At 37.6% G+C, this 24,701-nt stretch overlaps 1 protein-coding gene across 2 annotated transcripts in view; it reads left to right on the top strand.

The window, feature by feature from the left end:
• Ube2g1 (ubiquitin conjugating enzyme E2 G1) overlaps positions 1–23,085 on the top strand; it is a 71,293-nt gene extending 48,208 nt beyond the window's left edge. Inside the window, exons 3-7 of one of the 2 annotated variants that reach the window (XR_012912346.1) lie at positions 4,117–4,214; positions 8,604–8,782; positions 10,603–10,726; positions 18,127–18,219; positions 20,094–21,198. Coding sequence is in view for 1 of the 2 variants with exons in the window: in XM_075991746.1 (XP_075847861.1) it covers positions 4,117–4,214; positions 8,604–8,782; positions 10,603–10,689 (364 nt within the window). In the remaining variant the exon portion in view is untranslated. Of the gene's footprint in view, positions 1–4,116; positions 4,215–8,603; positions 8,783–10,602; positions 10,727–18,126; positions 18,220–20,093 lie in introns of both variants that reach the window. The other variant, XM_075991746.1, reaches the window with a different exon arrangement.
• The last annotated feature ends 1,616 nt before the right edge of the window (positions 23,086–24,701 follow it).

The following is a 24,701-nucleotide window of genomic DNA, read 5'->3' as shown; positions in this document are numbered from 1 at the left end:
ACCACTTTTCTTTTTGTTTGTTTGTTTGGTTTGGTTTTGTTTGTTTGTTTGTTTGTTTTTGTTTTTCGAGACAGGGTTTCTCTGTAGCTTTGGAGCCTGACCTGGAACTAGCTATTGTAGACCAGGCTGTCCTCAAATTCACAGAGATCCACCTGCTTCTGCCTCTCAAGTGCTGGGATTAAAGGTGTGCGCCACCACCGCCCGGCCAAGAACCACTTTCTTAAAAGGAAAGAAAGATAAAGAAGACAAGGAAAAACAGAATACTTAAAATGATGTTTACAAGGCTGCTAATTCTAAGTAAGTGCTTTATAGAATATTTTATTAAATTCTTGAAAAGTGTTTATTGACTTAAGTGCAAGGAAGTGATTTTATAGTTGTTTCAGTAGTGTGGGCTTGAGAGTGATTGAAAACAAATTAGCATGGGTTTGAGTAATGCTACTATCAGTTCACTGCCATGCAATGGCCTGAGGCCTTAGCTCAGGAAAAGTACTGTTGTAAAGTTCTAAAAACATGTGCTATTTTGTGACGTTATCACTAACCTTTAATTTAGTCACTAGAGGGCATTCCATACTGTTTACAGTCTGTGTAATCTGTGACTAGTTCATTCAGGTATTAATTTGAGACTGATAGTTACTGAGTCCTTTTTACCTGTCTCCACCTAGCATAGATTTATTACTTTATATCCAATATTGAATTTTTCTATTGCTATTTAGATTTTCTTTGTCAGGCATGGTAGCACATGCCTTTAATCCCAGCACTTGGGAGGCAGACTCAGGTAAACTCTTGAGTTTGAAGGTAGTCTGATCTGTAGAGCAAATTACAGGACAGTCAGAACTATATAGAGAAAGAAGCCTTGTTTTAATGCTCCCCCCCCCAAAAAAAAAGTTTCAAAAGTTTTCTTCTTCATGTAACATTTGGAAATGAAGCAGGTCCAAGTACTCTAGGCAAGTGTTGGACCACTGACTCAGAGCCCCAAGAACAGACTTTTTTTTTTTTAATTGAAAAGGGGTCTTAATATGTGGCCTGGGTAACTTAAATTTAATAGGCCTGCTGCTTTACCTGTTCCAGTGCTAGATTATAGGCATGTTTTTGTGATTTAATGTACAAAAACAATAAAAGGTTTTGTGGCAGAAACATGACCTTGGTTTTTCGGATGTTCAGCAGTTATGTACCTCTTTAACATCTTGCTAATGTTACTAACACTTTCTATATTGAGAGATTTTAAATTTTAAATTCATTTATACTGTAGTGTATTTCCTTTTGTTCACCATAGTTATACCTTTTTGTGCTTGAACAATAGTAAATACATTTCACCTACTTCGTTATTTTACACTATGAGGATTTTAGTTCCTCTGTGCTAACTTGACTGCTGAAGTTTGTTTGATTGACCCCACTAATTAAGGTGTTTTTGGGGGGATGGGGTGAAGTAAGAGAGAAGCATGTAGAAGCTGCTGAGGTGAAGTAGAGGATAAGTCAATAAATCCATTAAAAAAGCATTTAAGAACTAGCATGGTTGTTTCAGGTATTTTTTATTCAAACAGAAAAACATACACCTTAAAATTTTAGGACAACTTGTCAGTTCAGTTACTTTTAAATAATTTAGACAGGTAGTGGCAACTTTATGATGAGAATCCTAGTCAGCTATTAAAAAGCTTTTTTAAATATTTTATCTTTCATTTTTAAAAATTTTATGTGCATTGGCGTTTTGCCTGCATGTGTATCTGTTAGAGGGTTTTGGATCACCTGGAACTAGAGTTAGAGACAGTGTGAGCTGCCTTGTGGGTGCTGGAAATTGAACGTGGATCCTCTGGAAGAGTAGTCACTGCTCTTTAACCACTGAACCATCTCTTCAGCCCCTGAAGCTTTTGAATGAATCACATCAACCAAAACAAAGTGACTTGGGAGAGATGAGGTGCAGGGAAATTTTTTTTCCCCGAGGATATTTTGATGTTCTTTTACTGCAAGTATGGTGGTCAGAGGACAACTTTGTTAAGTCAGTTCTCTACTTCCACCTTTACCATGGGTTTTGGAGATGTAACTCTTGTTTCTATGCTTATATGACTAGTATCTTTACCTATACAGCACCCTTGCTGGCATACTTCTGTTTATCAGACATTTGTATTTTGTTCAGAAAAAAAGCAATGAAAATTATTTATGATTAAAATTTCAACTTGTACTGAAATGTACAAAATACAAAGGATCCCATGTCTTACATCCTACAATTTATCACTGTTATATGTAATGTTGTTTCTCTTTGTGTCAGTATACAAATACCCGTTCCCATCTTTCAAAAAAATTACTTATTAGTGTGAGCCTGCATAATGTGTGTGTGGGTATGTGGTCTACAGTATAGATAGGGAGGTCAGAAGACAACTCTATGAATTTGGTCCTTTCCATCCAACTTTAAGTGGGTTTGGGGGATGGAACTCAGGTGTCAGGCTTGTTTCTCAAGTGCCATTATTTGTTAAGCCATCTTACCTGTCCAATACATACCTTTTCAGGTCTTGCTTTGTAGCCCAGGAAGACATTGAGCATTTGATCTCAAGTGCTAGAATTACACATACATATTACCATTGAATCATTTTTGCTTCGTAAGGTAGCCTAATCAAGTTGGACATATACATGAATGGTTGTGAGCTGCCATTTGAGTGCTGGAAATCAAATCTGCATCCTCTGCAAGAACAGGTGCTTTTAACCACTGAGACATCTCCATAGTCCCCAGCTAGTGTTCTTAGGAATCATCTGCTTAGGGATTGTCAACCACAGTGCACTGGGTCCTCCCATGTCAATTATCACTCATGGCAATCTCTCACAGACATTATCACAGGCCATTCTGACTCAGGAGATTTTTTTTGTTTTTGTTTTTGTTTTTTGAGACTGGATTTCTCTGTAGCTTTGGAGCCTGTCCTGGAACTGAATCTGTTGGCCAGGCTGGCCTTGAACTCACAGAGATCTGCCTGCCTCTGCCTCCTCTGAGTGCTCGGATTAAAGGCACGTGCCACCATACCCTATTGCCGGACTTTCTGTTAATTGAAATTTTCTTCTCCTAGTTGGTTTTAGGATCAAGTGGATAATAAAAATTAACTAGGACTCACTCCACTTTTTTTTTTTGTTGATAGGTAGCATATTGGACAGTACATTATTGATATTGTGGAGATTACCACGCTGTAAAGTCAATGGCATAAAATGTGCTTGGGAAACCCTTTTGTTTACTATTGTCCCCCTAATGGGCATATAAATACCAAATGAATTTTTAAAAATGTTTTTATCCGGCTGGAGAGATGGCTCAGTGGTTAAGAGCATTGCCTTCCAAAGGTCCTGAGTTCAATTCCCGGCAACCACATGGTGGCTCACAACCATCTATAATGAGGTCTGGTGCCCTTTTCTGGCCTTTAGGCACACATGCAGAAAGAATATTGTATACATAATAAATAAACAATTTAAAAAAAAGCAAAAAAAGTTTTTATCATTTTATTACGCGTACAGTGTTCTGCCTGCATGGACACCTGCAGGCCAGAAGAGGGCACCAGATCTCATTACAGGTGGTTGTGAGCCACCATGTGGTTGCTGGGAATTGAACTCAGGACCTTTGTAATGCAGTCAGTAATCTTATCCTCTGAGCCATCTCTCCAGCCCCCAAATGAAGTTTTATTACATGATGAAGTGAATAAATAAGTAGATAAGTAGAAGTGGCAGTCTGCTTCCAGATAGAGAACCACAAAAATGTGCCTAAACTTTGAGATGAGAAAGAGGTTGATGGGTGTGACTGCAATAAAGAAAAATGATCATTTGAAACCAATATAGAAAATTCAACAACTTGAATCATGTAGACAAGGTTAAACTCAAAGTTCACTGAAGACATGCACTGAAAAGCTTTGTAGCATAACACCAGTGTGATCTGATCTGAACACAATGATTCCTTTTATTTCTACTAACCTGGAGAGTTTAACAAAGCAGTATTTATGATAGTTTATTAAACTGTGTATTTGCAAGGAACCATAATTATTTTTGTCTTCCTTTCTGTTTTTTTTTGTACCCTTTTATTTGTCTGATTGACTATGTACTTGTAAAGAATACTTAAATTCATGAACTTGGTTTTCTTTTATTTTTTTCCAGCGAAGGTGGTGTTTTTAAAGCTCATCTCACTTTCCCAAAAGATTATCCCCTCCGACCTCCTAAAATGAAATTCATTACAGAGATTTGGCACCCAAATGGTAAGTTTTCTAGTTTTACTTTCATATTTTCAAATAAGATGATTTATAATTAAAGATTTCACAAAAATCTCAGTGAGATCACTTTGAGATTTCATGTTTTTGTGCATTTGATCTTGTATTAGACTCTAAAGAGAAGAAATACAAAGAATTTATTTATCTTTTAACTTAGTTTTCTGCTTTTTTTAGAAATGAGGTATGATAAGTTTGAGTTCCAGGTCGACTTGGACCTCACTGTGTACCTCATGTTGTCCTTTTTTTTTCTTTTTCTTTTTAAAATTTATTTATTTATTAAAGATTTCTGCCTCCTCCCCGCCACCGCCTCCCATTTTCCTCCCCCTCCCCCCCGATCAAGTCCCCCTCCCTCATCAGCCTGAAGAGCAATCAGGGTTCCCTGCCCTGTGGGAAGTCCAAGGACCACCCACCTCCATCCAGGTCTAGTAAGGTGAGCATCCAAACTGCCTAGGCCTCCCCCAAAGCCAGTACGTGCAGTAGGATCAAAAGCCCATTGCCATTGTTCTTGAATTCTCAGCAGTCCTCATTGTCCACTATGTTCAGCAAGTCCGGTTTTATCTCAGGCTTTTTCAGACCCAGGCCAGCTGGCCTTGGTGAGTTCCCGATAGAACATCCCCATTGTCTGTGTGTGGGTGCACCCCTCGCGGTCCTGAGTTTCTTGCTCGTGCTCTCTCTCCTTGAACTTTTGGTAATCTTCCTGCTTTAGGCTGCCAAGTGCTCAGATTACAGGCAAGAACCACTGCTCCACTAGTCTTTTAGAAAAAATACCTTTTCAGGAAATGGTCTCTGGGTTGGGAATATAGTTCAGTTGGTGGAGGGAGTACTTACCTAGCATACACAAAGCCTTGGATGTTATCCCCAATCTTTTATAGAATGGGTGTGGTCATACAAACCTGTAATCTTCTAGCTACACAGCAAAGAAAATTGTAACGGTATATGCCATAATCTTATTAAATAGCAGCATTATTCATGTTGTCCAAAAAGTAGCAATAATACCAATGCCTGCCTCTGAAAGTAAAAGCAAAATGTTACATATAATGCAGTACGATTTGGTAACTGAAAACGTGAAGTGTTATGGTGGCTGGAAAGCTTGCTTAACAGATAAGTGTGTAATGTTCTTCCATCACCAAAGATGGATTTGAAGAACTCATTATCTGTTTCAGAAAAACCACCTGTAAAGGATCCAAAGCCTTTGGTATATGTGGTCATCTGTCCTCACATTAACAGTCACACACAGAGGCATATTCATATATGGAAAATAATTTTTCAAATAAATGACATGGAATGATCATTCAATAATTCCATTTATATGAAATTTCTAAAATGTGCAGCTCTGACTCAGAGTATATTCATAGTTGCTTAGGACTGCTGGAGAGTTAGGAGGGAAGGAAAAGGGTCAATATCAGTTGTACAAGGTTTTGTTTGGAAGTTAATGAAAGTTCCTAAAGTTGAGTGTGATTTGGTGTAAGACTCAGTAAGTGTATTATCTAGAAACAATTAGACTGTATTCTTCAAATTGTTGAATAATGTGGTGGGTTTTAAGGTTTTTATGGGGATGCCTGGCTGTTAAGTAAAAGTTCTTTCCATGTAAGGCTGGTAATCTGTGCTTGGTCCTTGGAGCCCATCTTGAGATGGGGATCCCATTACACTAAAGTTTTCCTTTGGCCTCTACAAATGGGCTATAGCACACATGCTCACATATATACACAATAATAATAAATTTCAAAGAGATATTATATGGCAAATAATAGTTTTGCAGCATGGCTGCATTCCAGTTTGGATTATCTGTTTTGTTTGTTTATTTTTGAGATTGGTTATTCACTGTGCAACTTTGACTGGCCTGAATTACCTACATAGATTAGACAGACTTTAAACTCAGAAATCGTCCTGCCTTTGTTTCCTAAGTGCTGAGATTAAGGGTGTGTACCTCAATGCCCAGATCATAAAGGATTTTCAGGTGGATTTAGGAATAAAAGAATAGAGTAATAAAGCCAGTTCTAAAGAACATTGAAATGAAAAGGAAAAAAGGCAGCAACAGAAGAATAAAAGAAAAAAGGAGAAATCAAGCATTTGGCAAAATATGAGTAAATATTAAGTGTATAGCTAGCTTAAGAGTTACAAAAGAGGGCTGGAGAGATGGCTCAGAGGTTAAGAGCACTGACTGCTCTTCCTGAGGACCCAGGTTCAATTCCCAGCACCCACATGGCAGCTCACATCTGTCTGAATATCCAGTTCCAGAGGATCTGACACCTTTACACCAGTGCACATAAAATAAAGTTAAATAAACCATTAAAAAAATTAAAAAAGAGTTACAATAGATATCTCATAGGGAACATAGTTGTCGCCCAACATGTATTTGGAAAGTTAATTAAACCAGAGATTACTAGAATTTAGAAAAAAGTATGGAAAAACTTTACTCCTGAGTTTCTGGTGGCTGTATAAATTACTTACTTCTTTCAAAATGTGAATTGCGAGCTGGAGGGATAGCTCAGCTATTAAAAGTTAGGCTCATGCCGGGCGATGGTGGCGCACGCCTTTAATCCCAGCACTCGGGAGGCAGAGGTAGGCGGATCTCTGTGAGTTCGAGACCAGCCTGGTCTACAGAGCTAGTTCCAGGACAGGCTCCAAAGCCACAGAGAAACCTTGTCTCGAAAAACCAAAAAAAAAAAAAAAAAAAAAAAAAAAGTTAGGCTCACAACCAAAAATAAAAGTGTGATTTGGACCTGGTGGTGATGGTGCACTCTTTGAATCCCAGCACTTGGGAAGCAGAGGCAGCCAATTCTCTGAGTTTGAGGCCAGCCTGGTCTACAGAGTGAGTTCCAAGACAGCCTGATTATTATTACATAGAGAAACCCTGCTGGTAATTGTAGGGGGTTGGGGGTTGAAATTTGACATGATTCTAATTTTGGTCATGGAAACATGATCTCTAACGGAAATGTATTCCATCAACGTTTAAGGGATAAACCTTGAAAGCATTTTGCTAGTTGAAATAAGACAAATTAAAAGAACAAAAATGTGTGGTTCACTTCTATGAACTACTTCAGTAATTAAAATAGTGAAAACTGGGATGTTTCTGGATTCTGAAGAGTTGGGGAAACTCTTTGCATACACAATTTGAATTGAGGAAGAGGAATGATGATTATAGTTGCATATCATTGTGATCCCTGCCACCCTTCAAGACAGTGTTTCTCTGTGTATTTTTGGCTGTCCTGGAACTTAGTCTGTAGACCAGGCTGGCCTTGAACTCACAAAGATCCATCTGCTTTTTATTTTTAATTCTTAACAAAAATGGTAGAAATTATAATTTCATCCTATGCCTATGCTATAATAATAATAATAGAATTCATTCCGGGCGGTGGTGCTACATGTTATCCCAGCACTCAGGAAGCAAAGGCAAGTGTATCTTAGTGAGTTTGAGACCAGCCTGGTCTACAAAGCGAGTTCTGGGATAGCCACGACTGTTTCACAGAGAAACCCTGTCTTGAAAACCAAAAAATAAAACAAAAGTCATGTCAACAGATGTTTCATAATAGATAAAAATCTTAAAGCTGTTTTGTTTTTGAAGTGATACAAGAAAATAAAAGTCTTTAAAATTCTAAAGATTTAAATCTAAAGTAGTTTAAGATTCTAGGTTATTAGTTGTGGCTCTGAAACAGGGCTTGTTTGGTTTATTTTGCTTTTAGCTCCACTGTCCTGTCACTTGCTTTGTAGATCAGGCTGACCTCCAACTCCCAGGGATCCACTTCTCTCTGCTTCCCCAGTACTGGGATTAAAGGAGTTCTCTTAACCACTGAGACATCTCTCTAGTCAGTACCCTCTCCCCATTTAAAATTTTCACTTTTTTGGGGGGGGTGGGTGGGTTTCGAGACAGGGTTTCTCTGTAGCTTTGGAGCCTGTCCTGGAACTAGCGCTTGTAGACCAGGCTGGCCTTGAACTCATAAAGATCCTCCTGCCTCTGCCTCCTGAGTGCTGGGATTAAAGGCGTGCGCCAGCACTGCCCGGCTTAAAATTTTTACTTATTGAAACTTGAGGGCCATCTTAGTAGAATTTGAAAGGAAAAAAATTAAGACACGACAGCTATAAATGCTGGGAATAGAGAGATGGAGAAGTAGAAAAGTCATGTCTTTTAAATTAGGGACAGCAGTTGGAGGTCTGAATAAGCTGTAATTTTAAAGAATGTAATATAGTTAAGTTTAGCTTATATTCCTTTGGGTTTTGAGATGGCTTCTGTGCATTTTGTAAAATCTGTAGTATTCTCAAAACCTTAGTAGATTACATTTGGGAAATTTACATGTGAATAATATTTTATACTTGTACTTATGGATAAGTATCACATTTGTATAACCAAATTTAAACAATTCTTCTATAATTTTACAGTTGATAAAAATGGTGATGTTTGCATTTCTATTCTTCATGAGCCTGGGGAGGATAAATATGGTTATGAGAAGCCAGAGGAACGTTGGTTGCCTATCCATACTGTGGAAACCATCATGATTAGTGTCATTTCTATGCTGGCAGACCCGAATGGAGATTCACCTGCGAATGTAGATGCTGCGGTAAGGTATTTGTTGCTTGATAACTGCTGCTTCCGTCCTTTACCTTTTCATTTTCTCTCTCAATGAAACTCAACTTAAAATTTAGTGCTTATATACGTATTTCTCTTTCTGTATCTCTTTTCTTTTCTTTTCTTTTCTTTTCTTTTCTTTTCTTTTCTTTTCTTTTCTTTTCTTTTCTTTTCTTTCTCTGTAGCTTTGGAGCCTGTCCTGGAACTAGCTCTTGTAGACCAGGCTGGCCTCGAATACACAGAGATCCGCCTGCCTCTGCCTCCTGAGTGCTGGGATTAAAGGCGTGCACCACCACCGCCTGGCTTCTGTGTCTTTATTTTTATACAAATAAAAATTTATCACTTATAATTATTTTGAAATATATAGATATTTTGAGATAGCTAATTTGAACTGGTTGACATGCATTACCTCATTAGTTTTTGTAGTAAGAATAACTAAAATCTACTCTTTTTCATTAGTATGCAAAGTAACGGATTTCATTATGATCATGTACATATGGTTGTATCTTGCTGTAGTTTGTCTTGGTTTGAGGACTTTTTCTTCTAAAGAATAAAGATTAAGGGCTGGAGAGATGGCTCAGCAGTTAAGAGCACTGTCTGTTCTTCCAGAGGCCCTGAGTTCAATTCCCAGCAACCACATGGAGGTTCACAACCATCTTTAATCAGATCTGGTGCCCTCTTTTGGCATATAGGCAGGACACTGTATACATAAATAAATCTTAAAAAAAAAAAGAATAAAGATTAAAAATTGCTATTGTCTCTGCTTTCTTTAAATGGATATTATTATAAGAAAGAGAAATACAGACAGACCAGCTATTTTTGTGAGCATTTCCTGGTATCCATTTGTTTGGTAAAAATTGATTTTTATTGTAATGGAAATGTGTTGGTGCTCATGCTGGAGGGTGATATGACAACTGTTGCTCCTGCTTTTTCACTGCAGAACTCAGCAACTCCATATGATGCACCTCAGTTGTCTCAGATAGAAGACAACCTGCATGTTGGCTGTTCCTAATTGTTTCTAATAGTGGAAGTAGCTGATTTTCCAGTTAATTTTAATGTTTTATTTGTAAATTGTAAACTGAAAATTGTGACTTTTCCAAGGACTTTCACTTAAAAGTGTGTGTGTATGAGACCAATTTTTTGATGGATTTTGGAGAGCAGAGGATACCTTTTGGAGTAGCTTCTTTTTCTAGCATGTCTAGAAGGTCATCAAGCCTTCTAATCCTTGAGCCATTTAGCTGCCTGCCCCCCCCCCACTTCTATTTTAAAAGAGAAATTTTGTAGTTATTGTAGTTAGCATAAGAGTTCTCTATTTGTAATTACCATTCTAGTCCCTTACAAAACATCTTGCTCTTTTGATGGGGGTGGGGGGATATTAGGGTTTGAACCTATGCCCTTAGGGGCAAATGCTCAGTGCCTGAGCTATGTTTCTAGGTGAAAATACTTTGTTTTGAAAAAAAATTGGAGTGTTTTGGATTGATTTGAACATTGGAGTGTTTTGGATTGATTTAAACCTAGGTCTTTGCACAAATTAGGCAAGCAAGCTAAGCCACAACCCTCCCATAACGTTAAAAGAGCTACAACTACAAAAGGATAACCTAAATAGGAGCTGGGCGATGGTGGTGCAGACACTTAACCTCAGCACTTAGGCAGAGGCATGTGGATTTCTGTGAGTTCAAGGCCAGTCTGGTCTAGGACATCCGGGGCTACACAGAGATTCCCTGTCTCAAAAACTAAATTAAAGTAAAACTAAAATATTTTATTGTAATGGGTTTATATAAAGTAATTTTGTTTTATTTGTTGTATCTGCAGAAAGAATGGAGGGAAGACAGAAATGGAGAATTTAAAAGGAAAGTTGCCCGCTGTGTAAGAAAAAGCCAAGAAACTGCTTTTGAGTGATGTTTATTCAATAGCTAGTAACTTCAATTATTTCAGGGTAAGTTCACTTAAAAAACATACAACTCTTGTCTATTTTGGTCAAATGCTAATGCTAACTTTTGCAAATCATTTGATTTAGCTATTTGACTTGTATTTATTGGCTTCATTTTATTCCTCTAGTTCTAATTTACTATGGTTTACTGCTTCTCAGAGCTATAGAAAACACTTGTTTTCTTCTCTTTTGGGGCATTCAGGTGTTTTTAATTTGCTGTTCTGTCTTAAAATAGTTTTATGGTAATGGTCTCTTTATTTTCACTGGTAGTAACTAAAGAATTTATTTATTTATTTATTTATTTATTTATTTATTTATTTATTTATTTATTTATTTATTTATTACTGTGCTGGCAGTAAAGTGTGCCTTGCACTTCCTGGGGGGAGGTATTCCATTACTGAGCTAAAACTTAGCCCCTATTGCCAGTAAAATTTCTAGTAATGAAGAAGTCAGTTTGGTTTCTTCCATTTTACCCTGTCCTTATCTTCTAATCCTCTTCTGGGCACTGAAGTATCTTGCATCCTCTTATACTGAATATTATATATGGTAAAAGCTAACTTTTGATTTTTGTTTTTGTTTGTTTTTTTTTTTGTGGTAGTGAAAGAAAGACTGTAGAGCTTGGAATGAGTCCAGTTGTTATTTATTATTTAGTATTCATGAAATCCTGGGTTCAGTCCTGTTCTAATTAGATTTTTTGCTTCTGTGGTAATATACCAACTTGTTGAGTAGACGTCTTGATTAGTCAGACTTTCTATTGCTTTGATAAAGCACCATGACCAAAAACAACTTTGGATGGAAAAGGCTTAATTCATCCTCACAACTCTTAGATCACAACACATCCCTGAGGAAAATAAGGGCAGGAATTCAATGTAGGGACTTAGAAGCAGGAATTGAAACAGATGTCATAGAGAAATTTCTCACTGACTAGCTCCTTATTACTTGCTCAACCTTTCTTATTTATATAATTTGAGGACACACGTCTAGGCGTGGTACCACCTTCATCCCCCATAGCAATCATTAATCAAGAAAATGCCCTATAGACTTGCCTACATGCAGTCTAATAGAGGCATTATCCCAATTGAGGTTTCTCTTACCAAGTAACTCTAGTTGACAAACAACAACAAAAATACCAGGAGAGTTAGAAAGGGTTTATTTCAGTTTACAGGTTATAATCCATCATAGAAGGAAGCTGGGGCAGGAATCTGGAGGCAGGAACTGAAAGTGGAAACAATTAGGAATGCCTGTTCTAGCTTTCTTATACCATAATTGGCTTAGCCTGCTTTCTTAAACAACCCAGGACCACTTGTCATCCACATTGGGCTGGGCCCTCCCTCATCAATCATTAATCAAGAAATGCCTCAGACATTCTCAAAGGTCAATCTGATGAAGACAATTCTTTAACTGATGTTTAATCTTCCCAGGTGACTCTAGTCCAGTAGTTCTCAACCTTGCTAATGCTGCAACCCTTTAATACAGTTCTCATATTTTGGTAACCTCTAACGATAAAACTGTTTTCTTTATTACTACTTCATAAGTATAATTTTGCTACTGTTATGAATTATAATGTAAATATCTGTGTCTTTGATGGTAGCTGATCCCTGTGAAAGGTTCCCAACTCACAGGTAGAGAACCACTTGTCTAGTTTATGACAAGTTAACAAAAACTATCAACAGATTCCCCAGCACCAACAAAAAAAACCAGATGTTGTACATTGGAGCAGTGGAAGGCAAGAGGACCAGAAATTAAAGGTCACCTTTGGCTATGTAGCAGATTCAAGACCTGCAGGAAATACATGAGATACTATCTCAAAATTATTAAAAGAAAAACCTTATTTTTAAGGCATTGCTAACACCATTGGGCAGCTTTTTTAAGTTGGTTTTTTATTTCCTTTTTTTTTTCTTTTTCTTTTTTTGGAGACAGGGTTTCTCCGTAGCTCTGGAGCCTATCCTGGAACTAGCTCTTGTAGACCAAGCTAGCCTCAAACTCACAGAAATCTGCCTGCCTCTGCTTTCTGAGTGCTGAGATTAAAGTTGTGCACCACCATTTCCCAGCTGGCCTTTTATTTCTTAATAAGGCCAATAGAGTACATTTTCTCTAAATCTCTAGTCATTATTATCTTCTACCTAGTAGGGAGTCAAAGATGAAGGACCCCATCTTGACGTAGAAAAGGACATTATGTAGATAGATGAATTGATCACATTTTTTATTTGAATTAAATGTTGGGGGTGTTTAAAACTATGAAATGTGTGGTAGGTGCAGTGATGCATGCCTGTATAATCCCAGACCTTGATATACTAGACTGGAGCATTTTGGATTCCTGGTCAGCATGGACTAGTTAAATTCCTGTGTGAAATACACAAAAGTGATAATAAATGAAGCGTTAAAACATTTTCCTGTATTTATTTGTGTCTTTGTATGCCTGTGTATACAAATTCTAATGCATTGGCAGGTGTAGATCAGAGGACAACTTTGTGGGAACTTGTTTTTTACACCACATGTATCCCAGGGATTGAGCTGCAGTTGTTGGACTTGAACTGGGTTGTTGCACTGTCTTGCTGGCATTGTAACATTCAGCAAATCACAATTCATGTATATTGCTGAACATACACCAGTTTTAAGATACTATACTATATTCATTTGTGTGTTTATATGCTTGTGTATATATGTATATTTATTTGCTTTGTTTGTGTTTTGAGATAGGTTCTTGCCTTGTAGTCCTGGCTGGTCTGGACTCACTGTTGATCAGGCTAGCATTGGACTCACAGATCCTTCTGCCTCTGCCACTTGAGTGATGGGATTAAAGCTATGTGCCCACACAGCTGGCTCATGTGTATTTTTGTACTTCTGGGAATGGAACCCCAGGTCTTGTGCATTCTAGGCAGTCATTCTAACACTTGAGTTACACACTCCTACCCCAAATTTTAGAGTTAGAAGTTAACACACTTCTAAGGTGTCCTGTTTTTTGTTTGTTTGTTTTGCTGAGCATAAAACTTAAAAAATTGTTTAAAACTATTTGCTCAAGTCCTTGAAATTTGTAATGTTTCTGAAACATTTCTATTACTTGACCTAGACTTTATTTCAATTTTTGTTAGTTTCTCTGCCCTGTCTTTTGTAAGTCTTATCTTTTGATTGAGATTGGCATCCTAAGATGGAAGGAAAGAGAAGCAAATCTGTTTTCTACAGATCAACACTGTTACTTTGTATGCCACTAGAAATGATGATTTCTGTTGTTTTGCATCATAGATAAGGGTATTATACCAATTCTTTATTGCTTTGTAATTGTTCCAGATTTAGTGATCTCAAACAGTATTTGTTATCTTATACTTCTGAGGGCCACTCAATCCTCTCCATTTAGGGTATTTATTTAACTCCTGACTTTACGTCCCTCACATAGCTGAAGGACAGGTACAGGTGTTGATGGTTAGACTGTACAGCCAAGATACCTTAAGACAAGCTGGGATGATCCATATCAGTGCTTACTTAGGTAGTTGTGTGCAGTATGTACTTGTCTTTGAGTGTTGGCTGGAGTCCTCCTTTGGCTCTTTTTTTAAATTTAAGTTTTAATCAAAAAATAATATTTACATATATTTTGCCCTTTGTGCCCAAGGAGGCAAGAACAGGGTTTCCAGATCTCCTAGAATCAGAGTTTACGGACAATTGTGAGTTATTGAGTGGGCAACTGAACAGGAATTCTCTGGAAGTCCACTAAGGATCTTAACTGCTGAGTTCCTTAAAAAATAAATAAGGGGGGCTGGAGAGATGGCTCAGTGGTTAAGAGCATTGCCTGCTCTTCAAAGGACCCGAGTTCGATTCCCAGCAACCACATGGTGGCTCACAACCATCTGTAAGGGGGTCTGGTGCCCTCTTCTGGCCTTCAGGCATACACACAGACAGAAAATTGTATACATAATAAATAAATAAATTTAAAAAAATAAATAAATAAATAAGGCAGAGACTTTCTACATAGCACAGGCTAGCCTGGAACTCACCTCCACCTCAAGTTGTGGGATCAAAGGTGTGTACCCCTATACCTGTTGTACCCCTATACCTGGTTCATTTGATCTTTGAGAGCACTTGTAAACCCCACATAAGCAGATTTAAGCCTCACCATCTGCAATGAGAAAGCGTTGTAAGACTCAAGCACAGCAAGAACACATACTGCTCAAAAGAGAATGTGAGTTCTGTTCTCAATACCTACATCAGATAGCTCATAACTGCCTGTGACTCCAACTCTGTAGTATCTGACATTGTGACCTGCTTGCACACATAGACATGAAAGTACAAAGAAATCATTTGGTAAAAAAGTAGGGGCAGGCAATGCAAGCAGATCTAATTTTGAGGCCATCCTGGTCTACAAAATGAATTTTGAGATAGCCGGAGTTACACAGAGAAACCCTGTCTCCAAAAACCAAAAGAAAAGCTTGCCTAGTTGGAAATTTGGTTTGTGAATTTTGAGAGCAATTTCTTACAAATACATGTGTTTATATATATATATATATCTGTGTCTGCCTCTGTCCCTCCCAAGTAGTCATAGTCTATTTCCTGTTTGAGAATGTACTGCCAAGTAGTTATCCTAAGGATTTGGTGAGTTTCATATTTAGATCATTTAAAGATTCAACTCTATATTTGCTTAAGATCAAGAGTTCTGAATGGGTCTGTGGAGTTGGTCCAGTGGTTAAAACTGACTGTCCAAAGCCTGACAATAGTTTAGTTTCCAGGACCTACATGGTAGAAGGAGAGAACTGACTTCCAACAAGTTGTCCTTTGACTTTAACCTGTATACCAGGGCATACAGAATAAATAAAATAATTTAAAAAAGAAAAAGTCCTGAACTATTGAGCCTCCTGATCACCTAGATTCTAATAAAATAAAGGGGAAAAGTGAAAACTCTACTAAACATACTATAGGACTTACTCCTCCCCCCCTCCCTCCCTCCCCCCCTCCTCCCTCCTTTTTTTCTTGGGAGGGTGTCTTTTTTTTGAGACAGGATTCCTCTGTAGCTTTGGAGCCTGTCCTGGAACTAGCTCTAAAGACCAGGCTGTCTTCAAACTCACAGAGATGCACCTGCCTCTGCCTCCCAAGTGCTGGGATTAAAGGCATGTGCCACCGCCACCTGCTTTTACTCGTTTTTCTAATAACTAAAACTATCTTCCCTAAATTTAAAGATCTGGTATAAATACAGAAAGTAAATATATAAATAAAGAAAAATATCAAGCTTGGTCTTGGAGTTCCAGGCTACTCCCTCCAAAGAGGAGGGGACAGTATCTGTTTATTTTCCAGTTGATTTTTACTTGAATGTTAGAACTTAGTGGAACGGTTCCTCTGAAGATAAACATCTCCAGATTTTTAGATTAAGAAACAAGAGTAGAAACTAGGAGATAGCTTAGTTAATAGAGTGCTTGCTATATGCAAGTGTGAACACTTGAGTTCTGATCCTTAGCACCCAAGCATGGTAGCACTCATTGATCCCTCTGTGTTTCCAGTGCAGAGGAGATGGTAAAAAAGCAGTTCATATTGGAGGTCATTGACCAGCCTATCTAGTGAAATTGAGCTCCTGGTTTAGTGAGATCCTGTACCAAAAAGTAAGGTGTGAATTGGGGGACTGGAGAGATGGCTCAGTGGTTAAGAGCACCGACTACTTATTCCAGAGGCCCCAAGTTCAATTCCCAACAATCACATGATCTGATTGATACCCTCTTCTGGCATAAAGTCAATAGAGGCTCATACACATACAACAAATACAGAAATTAAAAAAAAAAGTTGGGGAAGCTGACACCATGTGGAGATAAGGAACTTGCTCCTTAGCCTGACTACCAGAGTTCAATTCCCATAACCAGCATAGTTTAAGGAGAGAACCTACTTCTGCAAATTCTTACTTTCCTGACTTCCACGTGCATACATTTCTCTACATAAACACACACAATACTTAGTGTTTTTAAAAATTGGGGAAGAAGATGGGAATGACTGAGGAAGAAGATGCCCAATGTTGACTTAATGGTCATATACACAAAAGAAGCTGGAATAAGGGAGTGGTTGTTTGAGACAAATAACTATTGAATTTGATATATTTGTAGTATTTTTGAAAGTATGAATTACTTAACAATGCCGCTAGAAGTTAATAAGTAGGACATGGTTACATGGCTTTTAGTTCAACATCATTGTTTGATATGAGTAAGTTCCTACATTTATCTTTTCTAGCAAAAAAATTAAAGATTTTTGGAGAGAAACTTTTCTTTGAACCTAATTTAACTGAAAGGGGTTTGATGAGGTTATCCTAATTCATTGAAATGCTCTTGATAGTTGTCTGTGTTTGATACTAAAAGGCTTAGTTGCCTGACTTTCAGTGTTCAATGACTTGGCGGTTACATATCTCTTTAATTTTTTTTAAGTTTTTTTTTTTTTTAAGAAACATCTCCAATCAACTGTTTCTTGGTCCTGAAATTTCTCATTGTTTATATCATAGGGAAATGATTATGGGATGTCCCACTCTGTACCTGTTTCTCTTTAGACCTGGGAGATTTGTTAGCTAAGTGCTAACTTTGGAGAAACATTCAGTGACATTACCTCAAAGCTACACTTCTGTTGTGTAACATTGTCCTTTGAGTTTTAGTATATGTCTTTATATTTTCTACTGAGACATATTTTTACACACATGTATCTGTTACAAATGCTAAACTGTCACCCTGAGGAAGGTAATATAATCCTGACTGGTGAATCTCATTCTTTGTAGAGGTAAGGCAGACAAATGATTAGTACAACTCTTTTGCCAAGGATTTTAGCAGTAGTTGACTCAGTCCTAGGAACTCTTAAATTGTAAATCAGGCACATGTAAGACTACAGATTTGTTTCATACCATTCTTCCTCCAGTAGCGCTTTTGCAGACTTTTTTTTGGCAGGGATGTTCTATGTAGTCCTGGCTGTCCTGGAATACAGAGATTTGCCTACCTCTGCCTCCCAAGTGCTGTGTTCTAAGGTGTGGGCTGAGCCACCACTGCCTGGCTCAGTAGAGCTTTTGATGTAGTTGAATTTTGGGGTGATTGTAAGATAAATTTTATTTTTAGCCTAATAAGATTGATTAAATTTCATGTCTTATGTGAATTGGCTTTTCTATTTAAATTTTATTACTTGACTCCCTAGAGATCTTCTGCTTGCTTTTACCCAAAATTGTGCTTGGCATTAGATGTGGATTTCTGGGAATATTTGTTATGGTGGTTTAAATGAGAATGGCCCCTTCCACTCAAGAGGATTGAATGCTTGGTCCCCAGTTGGTAGAATTGTTTGGTTGGGAATGATTAGAAGTTGTGGCCCTCATGGAGGAGATGTGTCACCGGGGGAGGGTTTTGAGGTTTCAAAAGCCCAAGAATCCCCAGTTAGCTCTCTCTCTCTACCTCCTACTTATGGATCAGGATGTAAGCTCTCAGCTACTGCCTCAGCGCCATGCCTGCCTGCCTGCTGCCATGCTCCCTGCAATGATGGTCATGGACTCACCCTCTGAAACTGTAAGCCACAAATAAACTCTTTCATCTATAAGTTACCTTGGTCATGGTGTCTTATCATAACAATAGAAAAGCAGCTAAGACACATGGTCTGAAATAGAGTGGTAATGGGAGCTATCTTTGTGTTCTGTCCTACACTCAAAGCACACATTAATAGAATAAAGGCTCTGCAATGGCCACTCTTAAATAGGATTAAAATAACTTCATCCTTGTGTTTTTCTGACTAGAAGCTATCATTGTTAGCTGTATGATCAAATCTCACTTTTCTCTGCAAAGGGGGGAAATGTCATGTGATAATTTTATTTATCCAGGTTTACAAAACACTACTTGGCACATCATAAGCATTTGATAAGATGGTAGCTTTTTTTTAAAAAATGTGTTTCTTTAAATTTTTTTTACATTTGTTTTTATTTCATGTGTTTGAGTATTTTGCCTGTACATACGTCTGTGCACCATATTTGTGCAGTGCCTGTGGAGGCCAGAAGAGGACACCAGTTGTCACTGGAACTGGAGTTACAGACAGTTGTTAAGTTACCATGTGGGTGCTGGGAACTGAACCAGGTCTTCTGGTAGAGTAGTCAGTGCTTTTAACTACTTAGTCATTTCTTTAACCCCTGCGTGTGTTATGTTGGGTTGGAGGCTATCATTTGTGGGAGGTTCTGTGAGAAAAATGGGTTTGAAGTGAATGTACAAAATTGGCTAAAATCAAGCAAGTTGAAAAGTAATCTTAAACTGTTTTTCTTCTTTTTTAAAAAAATTATTTTTATTTTATGTACATTGGTGTTTTGCCTATATGTATGTCTGGGTGATGATGTCAGGTCTTTTGGAACTGGAGTTATAGATAGCTGTGAGATGCCATGTGGGTGCTGGGAATTGAACCTGGTTCCATTCAGAAAGGCAGTCTGTGCTTTCAACCTCTGAGCCATCTCTCCAGCCCCTTAAATTGTTTTTCTACACATCAATATTTCTAAATTTCCAAATCACTTTTACTAATTTTAAATTGTGTGTGTGTGTGTGTGTGTGTGTGTGTGTGTGTGTGTGTGTGTGTGTGAATAAGTGCAGGTGACCACAAAGACCCAAGATTTTATATCCCTTGGACCTGAAATAACTTGGGTGCTAGGAGCCTAACTCATGTCCTCTGTAAGAGCAAAATGTGCTGTTTACTGCTGAATCATCTCTCCAACACCAAATTACTTTTAAATAATCCATTTGTGGTTTCTGGATGTGATGTATTTGGAAATATTTGGAATATTGAATAATCTGAAATGCTGCTGTAAAATGTAGCTGGTTAATATCTACATTGCTTGGTATGACTGCCTGTAGCCACATAAGGCCAGCATGGCCAAATATCTGAAATTGACTTTTAAACTTTTAAAGATTCATTTATAAAACATTTCTTCAGCTATTTTATCTACATATGAGTGTTTTGCCTGAATGTTTGTAAGTGTGTTAGAAGGTATCAGATTCCCTGAAACAAATGGTTGTGAGCTACCACGTGAGTGCTGGGAGTCTTAACTCAGATTCTCTTTAAGAGTAACAAATGTTCATAACTGCTGAGCTATTACTCCAACCCATAGACATTTATGCTTTTAAAGACAAGGTCTTGCTGTGTAACCCTAGCTGTCCTCAAATTCATGATTTTGGGGGTCTCAACTTTGAGGGCTGGGATTAGAGGTGGGTATTACCTTCCTAGCCCCTTAATTTCTTTTAGTTTCATAATTTAAATGTAAAAGTGTATAACTATTTGTGGTTAGCAGCCACTATATGATAAACAAGCACATAAGTAAACTTCAATAGAAATTGTGAATATAAGTAATAAGTTCTGTTTAATTATTTATTTGTAGTTTATTAAATAATGCTGTTTGTTTTTGTTGTAGGTCTCCAATTGAGAAACATGGCACTGTTTTTCCTGCACTCTACCCACCTATTGCTGGACTTCTGTTGTAACAAGTTGGCAAACTCTGGCTGGAACTGGGCTGCAATAAAACATGCCAGTCATTAATGCTGACAAGAGCCTAACAAGTGCCAACTTACAGATGATTACGCATTTTGAATTCTAATGAACTGTTTTAACCTTCAGGAAGAATTGTAAAGACCTGTACATAGCACAACATGATCCGGATAATATATATACTGTTCATGTACATCCACAAACACACCTTGTACCAAATAATGCTTTCTTGTAGTAGAATAAGAATCGTGTAAATTCTAAAAGACTTTAGCAGGTTTTCTTTTCCTATTCATCGTTTCTTATCAGTTCAAAAAGATTCCTTAAAGCATGTCAGGTGAAAACCAATAAGGATTAAAAGTTTCCATATAATTTCCTTTAAACCATTGAGTCTTCATTACACTCTTTCCATTTACTAATCTTTTGTATTTTCTTTGTTTTGCCACACTTTCCTTTTATCTCTATCTGCCAGAAAGTTCTCAAATCACTTAGTTAAAATACTGAAATACTAGTAAATTACTTGATTTTTCACGATGACCTCAGTGGGGTTATCACTAGGTGCTTTGTCCTTTTATACTTGGATTCACCCATCTCTTGGATTGGATGTAGCAATAACATTTTCTGGCTGTTGAGAGCTCTTGATCCTAGTCATTATCTCCTGAGAACTTTAAAAGAAAAAAGAAAAAAAAAAGTAAGGTCTGTTCTAACTAAGTTCAACTTAGCGAAATTTATTCCAAACAATGCAAAAATCCAGATTTGGTTTTATCTTTGCCCTTAAGTTGCCTAATATTAAGGTTGGATGAATAAAGCATGCACAACTACAGGCTTTCTACATCTGGGATTGCTATTAAAAATGCTATTTGTCCTCTTACCCTTATCCTTAATCTTTCATATTTCTTTATTTCTTCTTTACTGCAGATTTTCCTCACCTATTGTACAAAGAAATTGCGATGTATATTTTCATGTAATTTGATTTTGGAATTTTTGTCACCTTATGTAGTGAGTTCTTCCAAAATATAATTTTTTTCCAATAATTGTCAAGGTGTTGGCTTTTATTGTATTAAATGAAGGCTATAGTACTAAATACCAGAGAAGTGCAGTTTAGAAAAATCTCAGGTTGATTCCTTATGCAAACAAACTTAATACTTGAAAATCTCATGGCCATGGCAGTATATGTATTAGGTTCTGTCTGGATTCTTTATCTGAATCTAAAACCATTATAGGGGTGAGTCTTTGCTAACTAACATACAGATTTTGTCACTGACATAGTGCACTTAGATTTTTGTTTGAGCATAAGTATGTTTTCTAGACAGTTTCTAAAACAACTTCAGTGATGGGTAATAGTAGTATGTTCAGTGTTAAAGACAGGCCTGAGCTCCTCCTGTCTGGTTTTAGCTAAGAATTGAAAGTAATGTTTGCCATATAAGAGCTAGAGCATAAGACTGTACCTGTTACTTGATGGTGTTTGATTGTGAGAATAGGTGGGCCTCTGCCCCATGGGGTTTGGATAAGTTTTTTATCAGAAGAGGGAATAAAAGTTTTGCTGTCAAAGCCAGACCTTTCAATCTCTTAAGTCTTTTTTTAAAGCAGAGTGGAAATGGACAAGGATGTAGTTATGATACAGCACCATTTTTAAATCAAAATTTTCTCGGGAGCATTGTAAAATCTCATAAACATTGTCAAAACCCTCAAGTGTGTAGCAGCTGTGAACACCCTGATTTGATTTCACTGGAGCCCAGTTCTCTTTGAGAACTTTTAGACACCCTTTCTCCCCCAGACTAGAAGTTATCCTACAGTGCTTTTGTCCTCCTACAAGGGCCTGGGAATGCAATCCTCTTCACTCTCCATTCAGAAATTGTCCTCACAGTGGTTGCTTTGGCAGTGTGAAATTTTTGCTCTCCTATTGCTGTGATTCTAGCTGACAGTTGAATTAAAATCCAGGGTTTGACTGCTCTGCAAGTAGTAAATGACCTAGTAACTCAGGGACAGCTATTTCTGAACTTACAAGTGCCACGGTAATGTAATTATTTTGGGATAACCGTGTGGTTCTTTGTACTAGATCAAGGACTGCTGGAGAGCTAAGAGTGACTGCCTTTATCCTGAAGCTCTTTCCCCTCATGGTGCCCCTACCATCTTCTACATATGAAACAGAAGCCTAAATGTTAGGGCTTACTTTCCTATCAGAGATGTCATCTGTGCCTTTTCTAGTGTTCATCTGACGGTGTGGATTTAAATGCCTCTACATTTGATTTAAAACTCACACTCAGGTGGCTTTTGTTCCACTAATGCATCATTAGTGTGAGGCAATTCTGTTTTAGAAAAAGTTCCATCCTTACCCCAAACCTTTGCCACCTATGTCAGCCATCAGCTACATCTACAAAATTCTTTAGATTATAGAACTGTTGGCTATTGCTTATTTTATTCCAAGTTCTTGTAGAGGCTTGCAAATTTCAGTCTATGTTTGTAAATGAGATGATATTGGTGGCTTTACGGCCTTAAGAGTTTAAAATCCACACAGTGATTTCTTTGTCATTAGAAGGTAACTCTTGAACGTTTGGTTTTTATATTAGTTCTCTGATCACCTGGCTGTCATAGTATCATTTAATGGCCTTTGTTCCCAGTTGTGAAGTTTTATTTATATGCTCATTCACTCTCTGCAAGCCTGCCCACTTTGGGTCTTGGTGCCTGTGTATCTTTGTCTGGTCTCAAGTTGGTGGAATTACCTTCTTTTTGTACTGCCACTTCTCAACATTTTTGAAGTTTGACATAATGTTGCTTCATTCCAGTTTTTTTTTTAGTTCTGTAATTTGTTGACTGTATTTAACTATGTGAGTTTTGTTGTGATGTTTACTGTATTGTAAAGCACCTTAATCATGTGATGGGTGCTCTATAAATCAATAAATGATGACTTAGAGGCTGTATTATGAACTATTTTGGTTTTAGGTCCAGGTCTCAAGGAAGTGCGATGCTTTCTGTATAAACAGCATATGATATCAAATGGTGCATACAGAAACCTTGATAGCTATCAACAAGCTTTATTTAAAGATGAAATTTGAAAACAGGAGTTAAAATTTGACTTCCAGTCTGATAAAATGCTCTTTATATTTCCAATACATGTTCAAACATCATTTCAGTTCATGGTGAGTTAGAAGCTTAAAGTGAACAGTTGGCAGAACATTATTGGGAATCTGTCTTGCTTAAACTAGGCTAGCTCTACCATAGAGATCAGCTAATCTATGAGAAACCTAGACTCAAAAGTGAACTGATGAGATCACCTACCCTCCAAGCAGATTGCCATTCCTACTGGGTGAGATTTAGTGACAAAAGAGACGACAAGAATGAACTTCCTTCCTTCCTTCCTTCCTTCCTTCCTTCCTTCCTTCCTTCCTTCCTTCCTTCCTTCCTTCCTTCCTCTTTTCTTTCTTTCTTTCTTTTTTTTTTTTGGTTTTTGAGACTGGGACTAGCTCTTGTAGACCAGGCTGGCCTTGAACTCATTCAGATCTGCTCGCCTCTGTCTCCTGAGTGCTGGGATTAAAGGCGTGCACCACCACTCCCGGGCTCACTTTCTTTCTTTTAAAGATAACAGTATCTAGCTAGCTTCTTGTCTTTCTTGAGTCCTTAGTTTATGTGCATTTAGTGTTGGAACTAATAACAGGCTTGATGTATTGATGATGTTACTCATCTATAAGTCCCTAGTGACTGTTTAGCCTCTTTATAAATTGAAATATGGAGCCAGATATCTTAGAGCTGAATTAGAAACATGAAGAAAATTCTAATCCTGATAAATATTTTTGGAATGAAGTTACTATAGAAGAGTTTGGATGTTGCCTATGAATTCAATTTTATACTTAATCATCATTCCTAGGTAAATAGTAGATAATTTTCATGTTGCTTCAAATGCAAATAAACAGGTTGTTAGCTATTATGTTCTGTGTGCTAGGCCCTAGGCTTCCAAGGAATTTTTTTCCCCCTTGCCCTCAAGAAGATACAGGAGTAACCAATTTAAACTTCATTTTCTGAAAGCCTGTAGAACTCAGCAGAATTTAGTTTGCAGGGAAAATTACTTTCTGGCTGTGGTATTTCCAGGTGTTTGATTTCAGGTGTGCAGTCTAGCTGCCAAGGTAGGAGTAGACTTTTTGGCTTGCTGAATTGGTACCTATACACTGACCTTTAATGATAGGATCACAGACTTTTGAATCCTGTTCACATATGAATTAAAGAGCTTTGACAGTCAGTTGCACAGAAAATCCTGGCAAGAAAAATGACTCTTCCTGCAGCAGTATTCATTAGAAATAATTGTAGTGCTGAGGGTGTTACCCGGTGTCAAAGGACTTGCTTAACATTCAAACCCCTGGGCTTAATCCCTAACACCACAAACACACAAAGGGTTGGAGAGATGGCTCATTTTGGTAAAGTGTTTACCATGTAAATATAAGGACCAGAGTTCAGACCTCCATCAAAGCAGTTCTTGTCGAAAATTCCAGTGCCAGGAAGGTGATCAGGAGGTGTCTGCTTGGCTTGTCAGTCCATCCAAATA

This window comes from Microtus pennsylvanicus, chromosome 11 (assembly GCF_037038515.1).
Source record: "Microtus pennsylvanicus isolate mMicPen1 chromosome 11, mMicPen1.hap1, whole genome shotgun sequence".
NCBI classification, from domain to species: domain Eukaryota; kingdom Metazoa; phylum Chordata; class Mammalia; order Rodentia; family Cricetidae; genus Microtus; species Microtus pennsylvanicus.
This window is presented reverse-complemented; position numbering and strand designations above follow the sequence as displayed.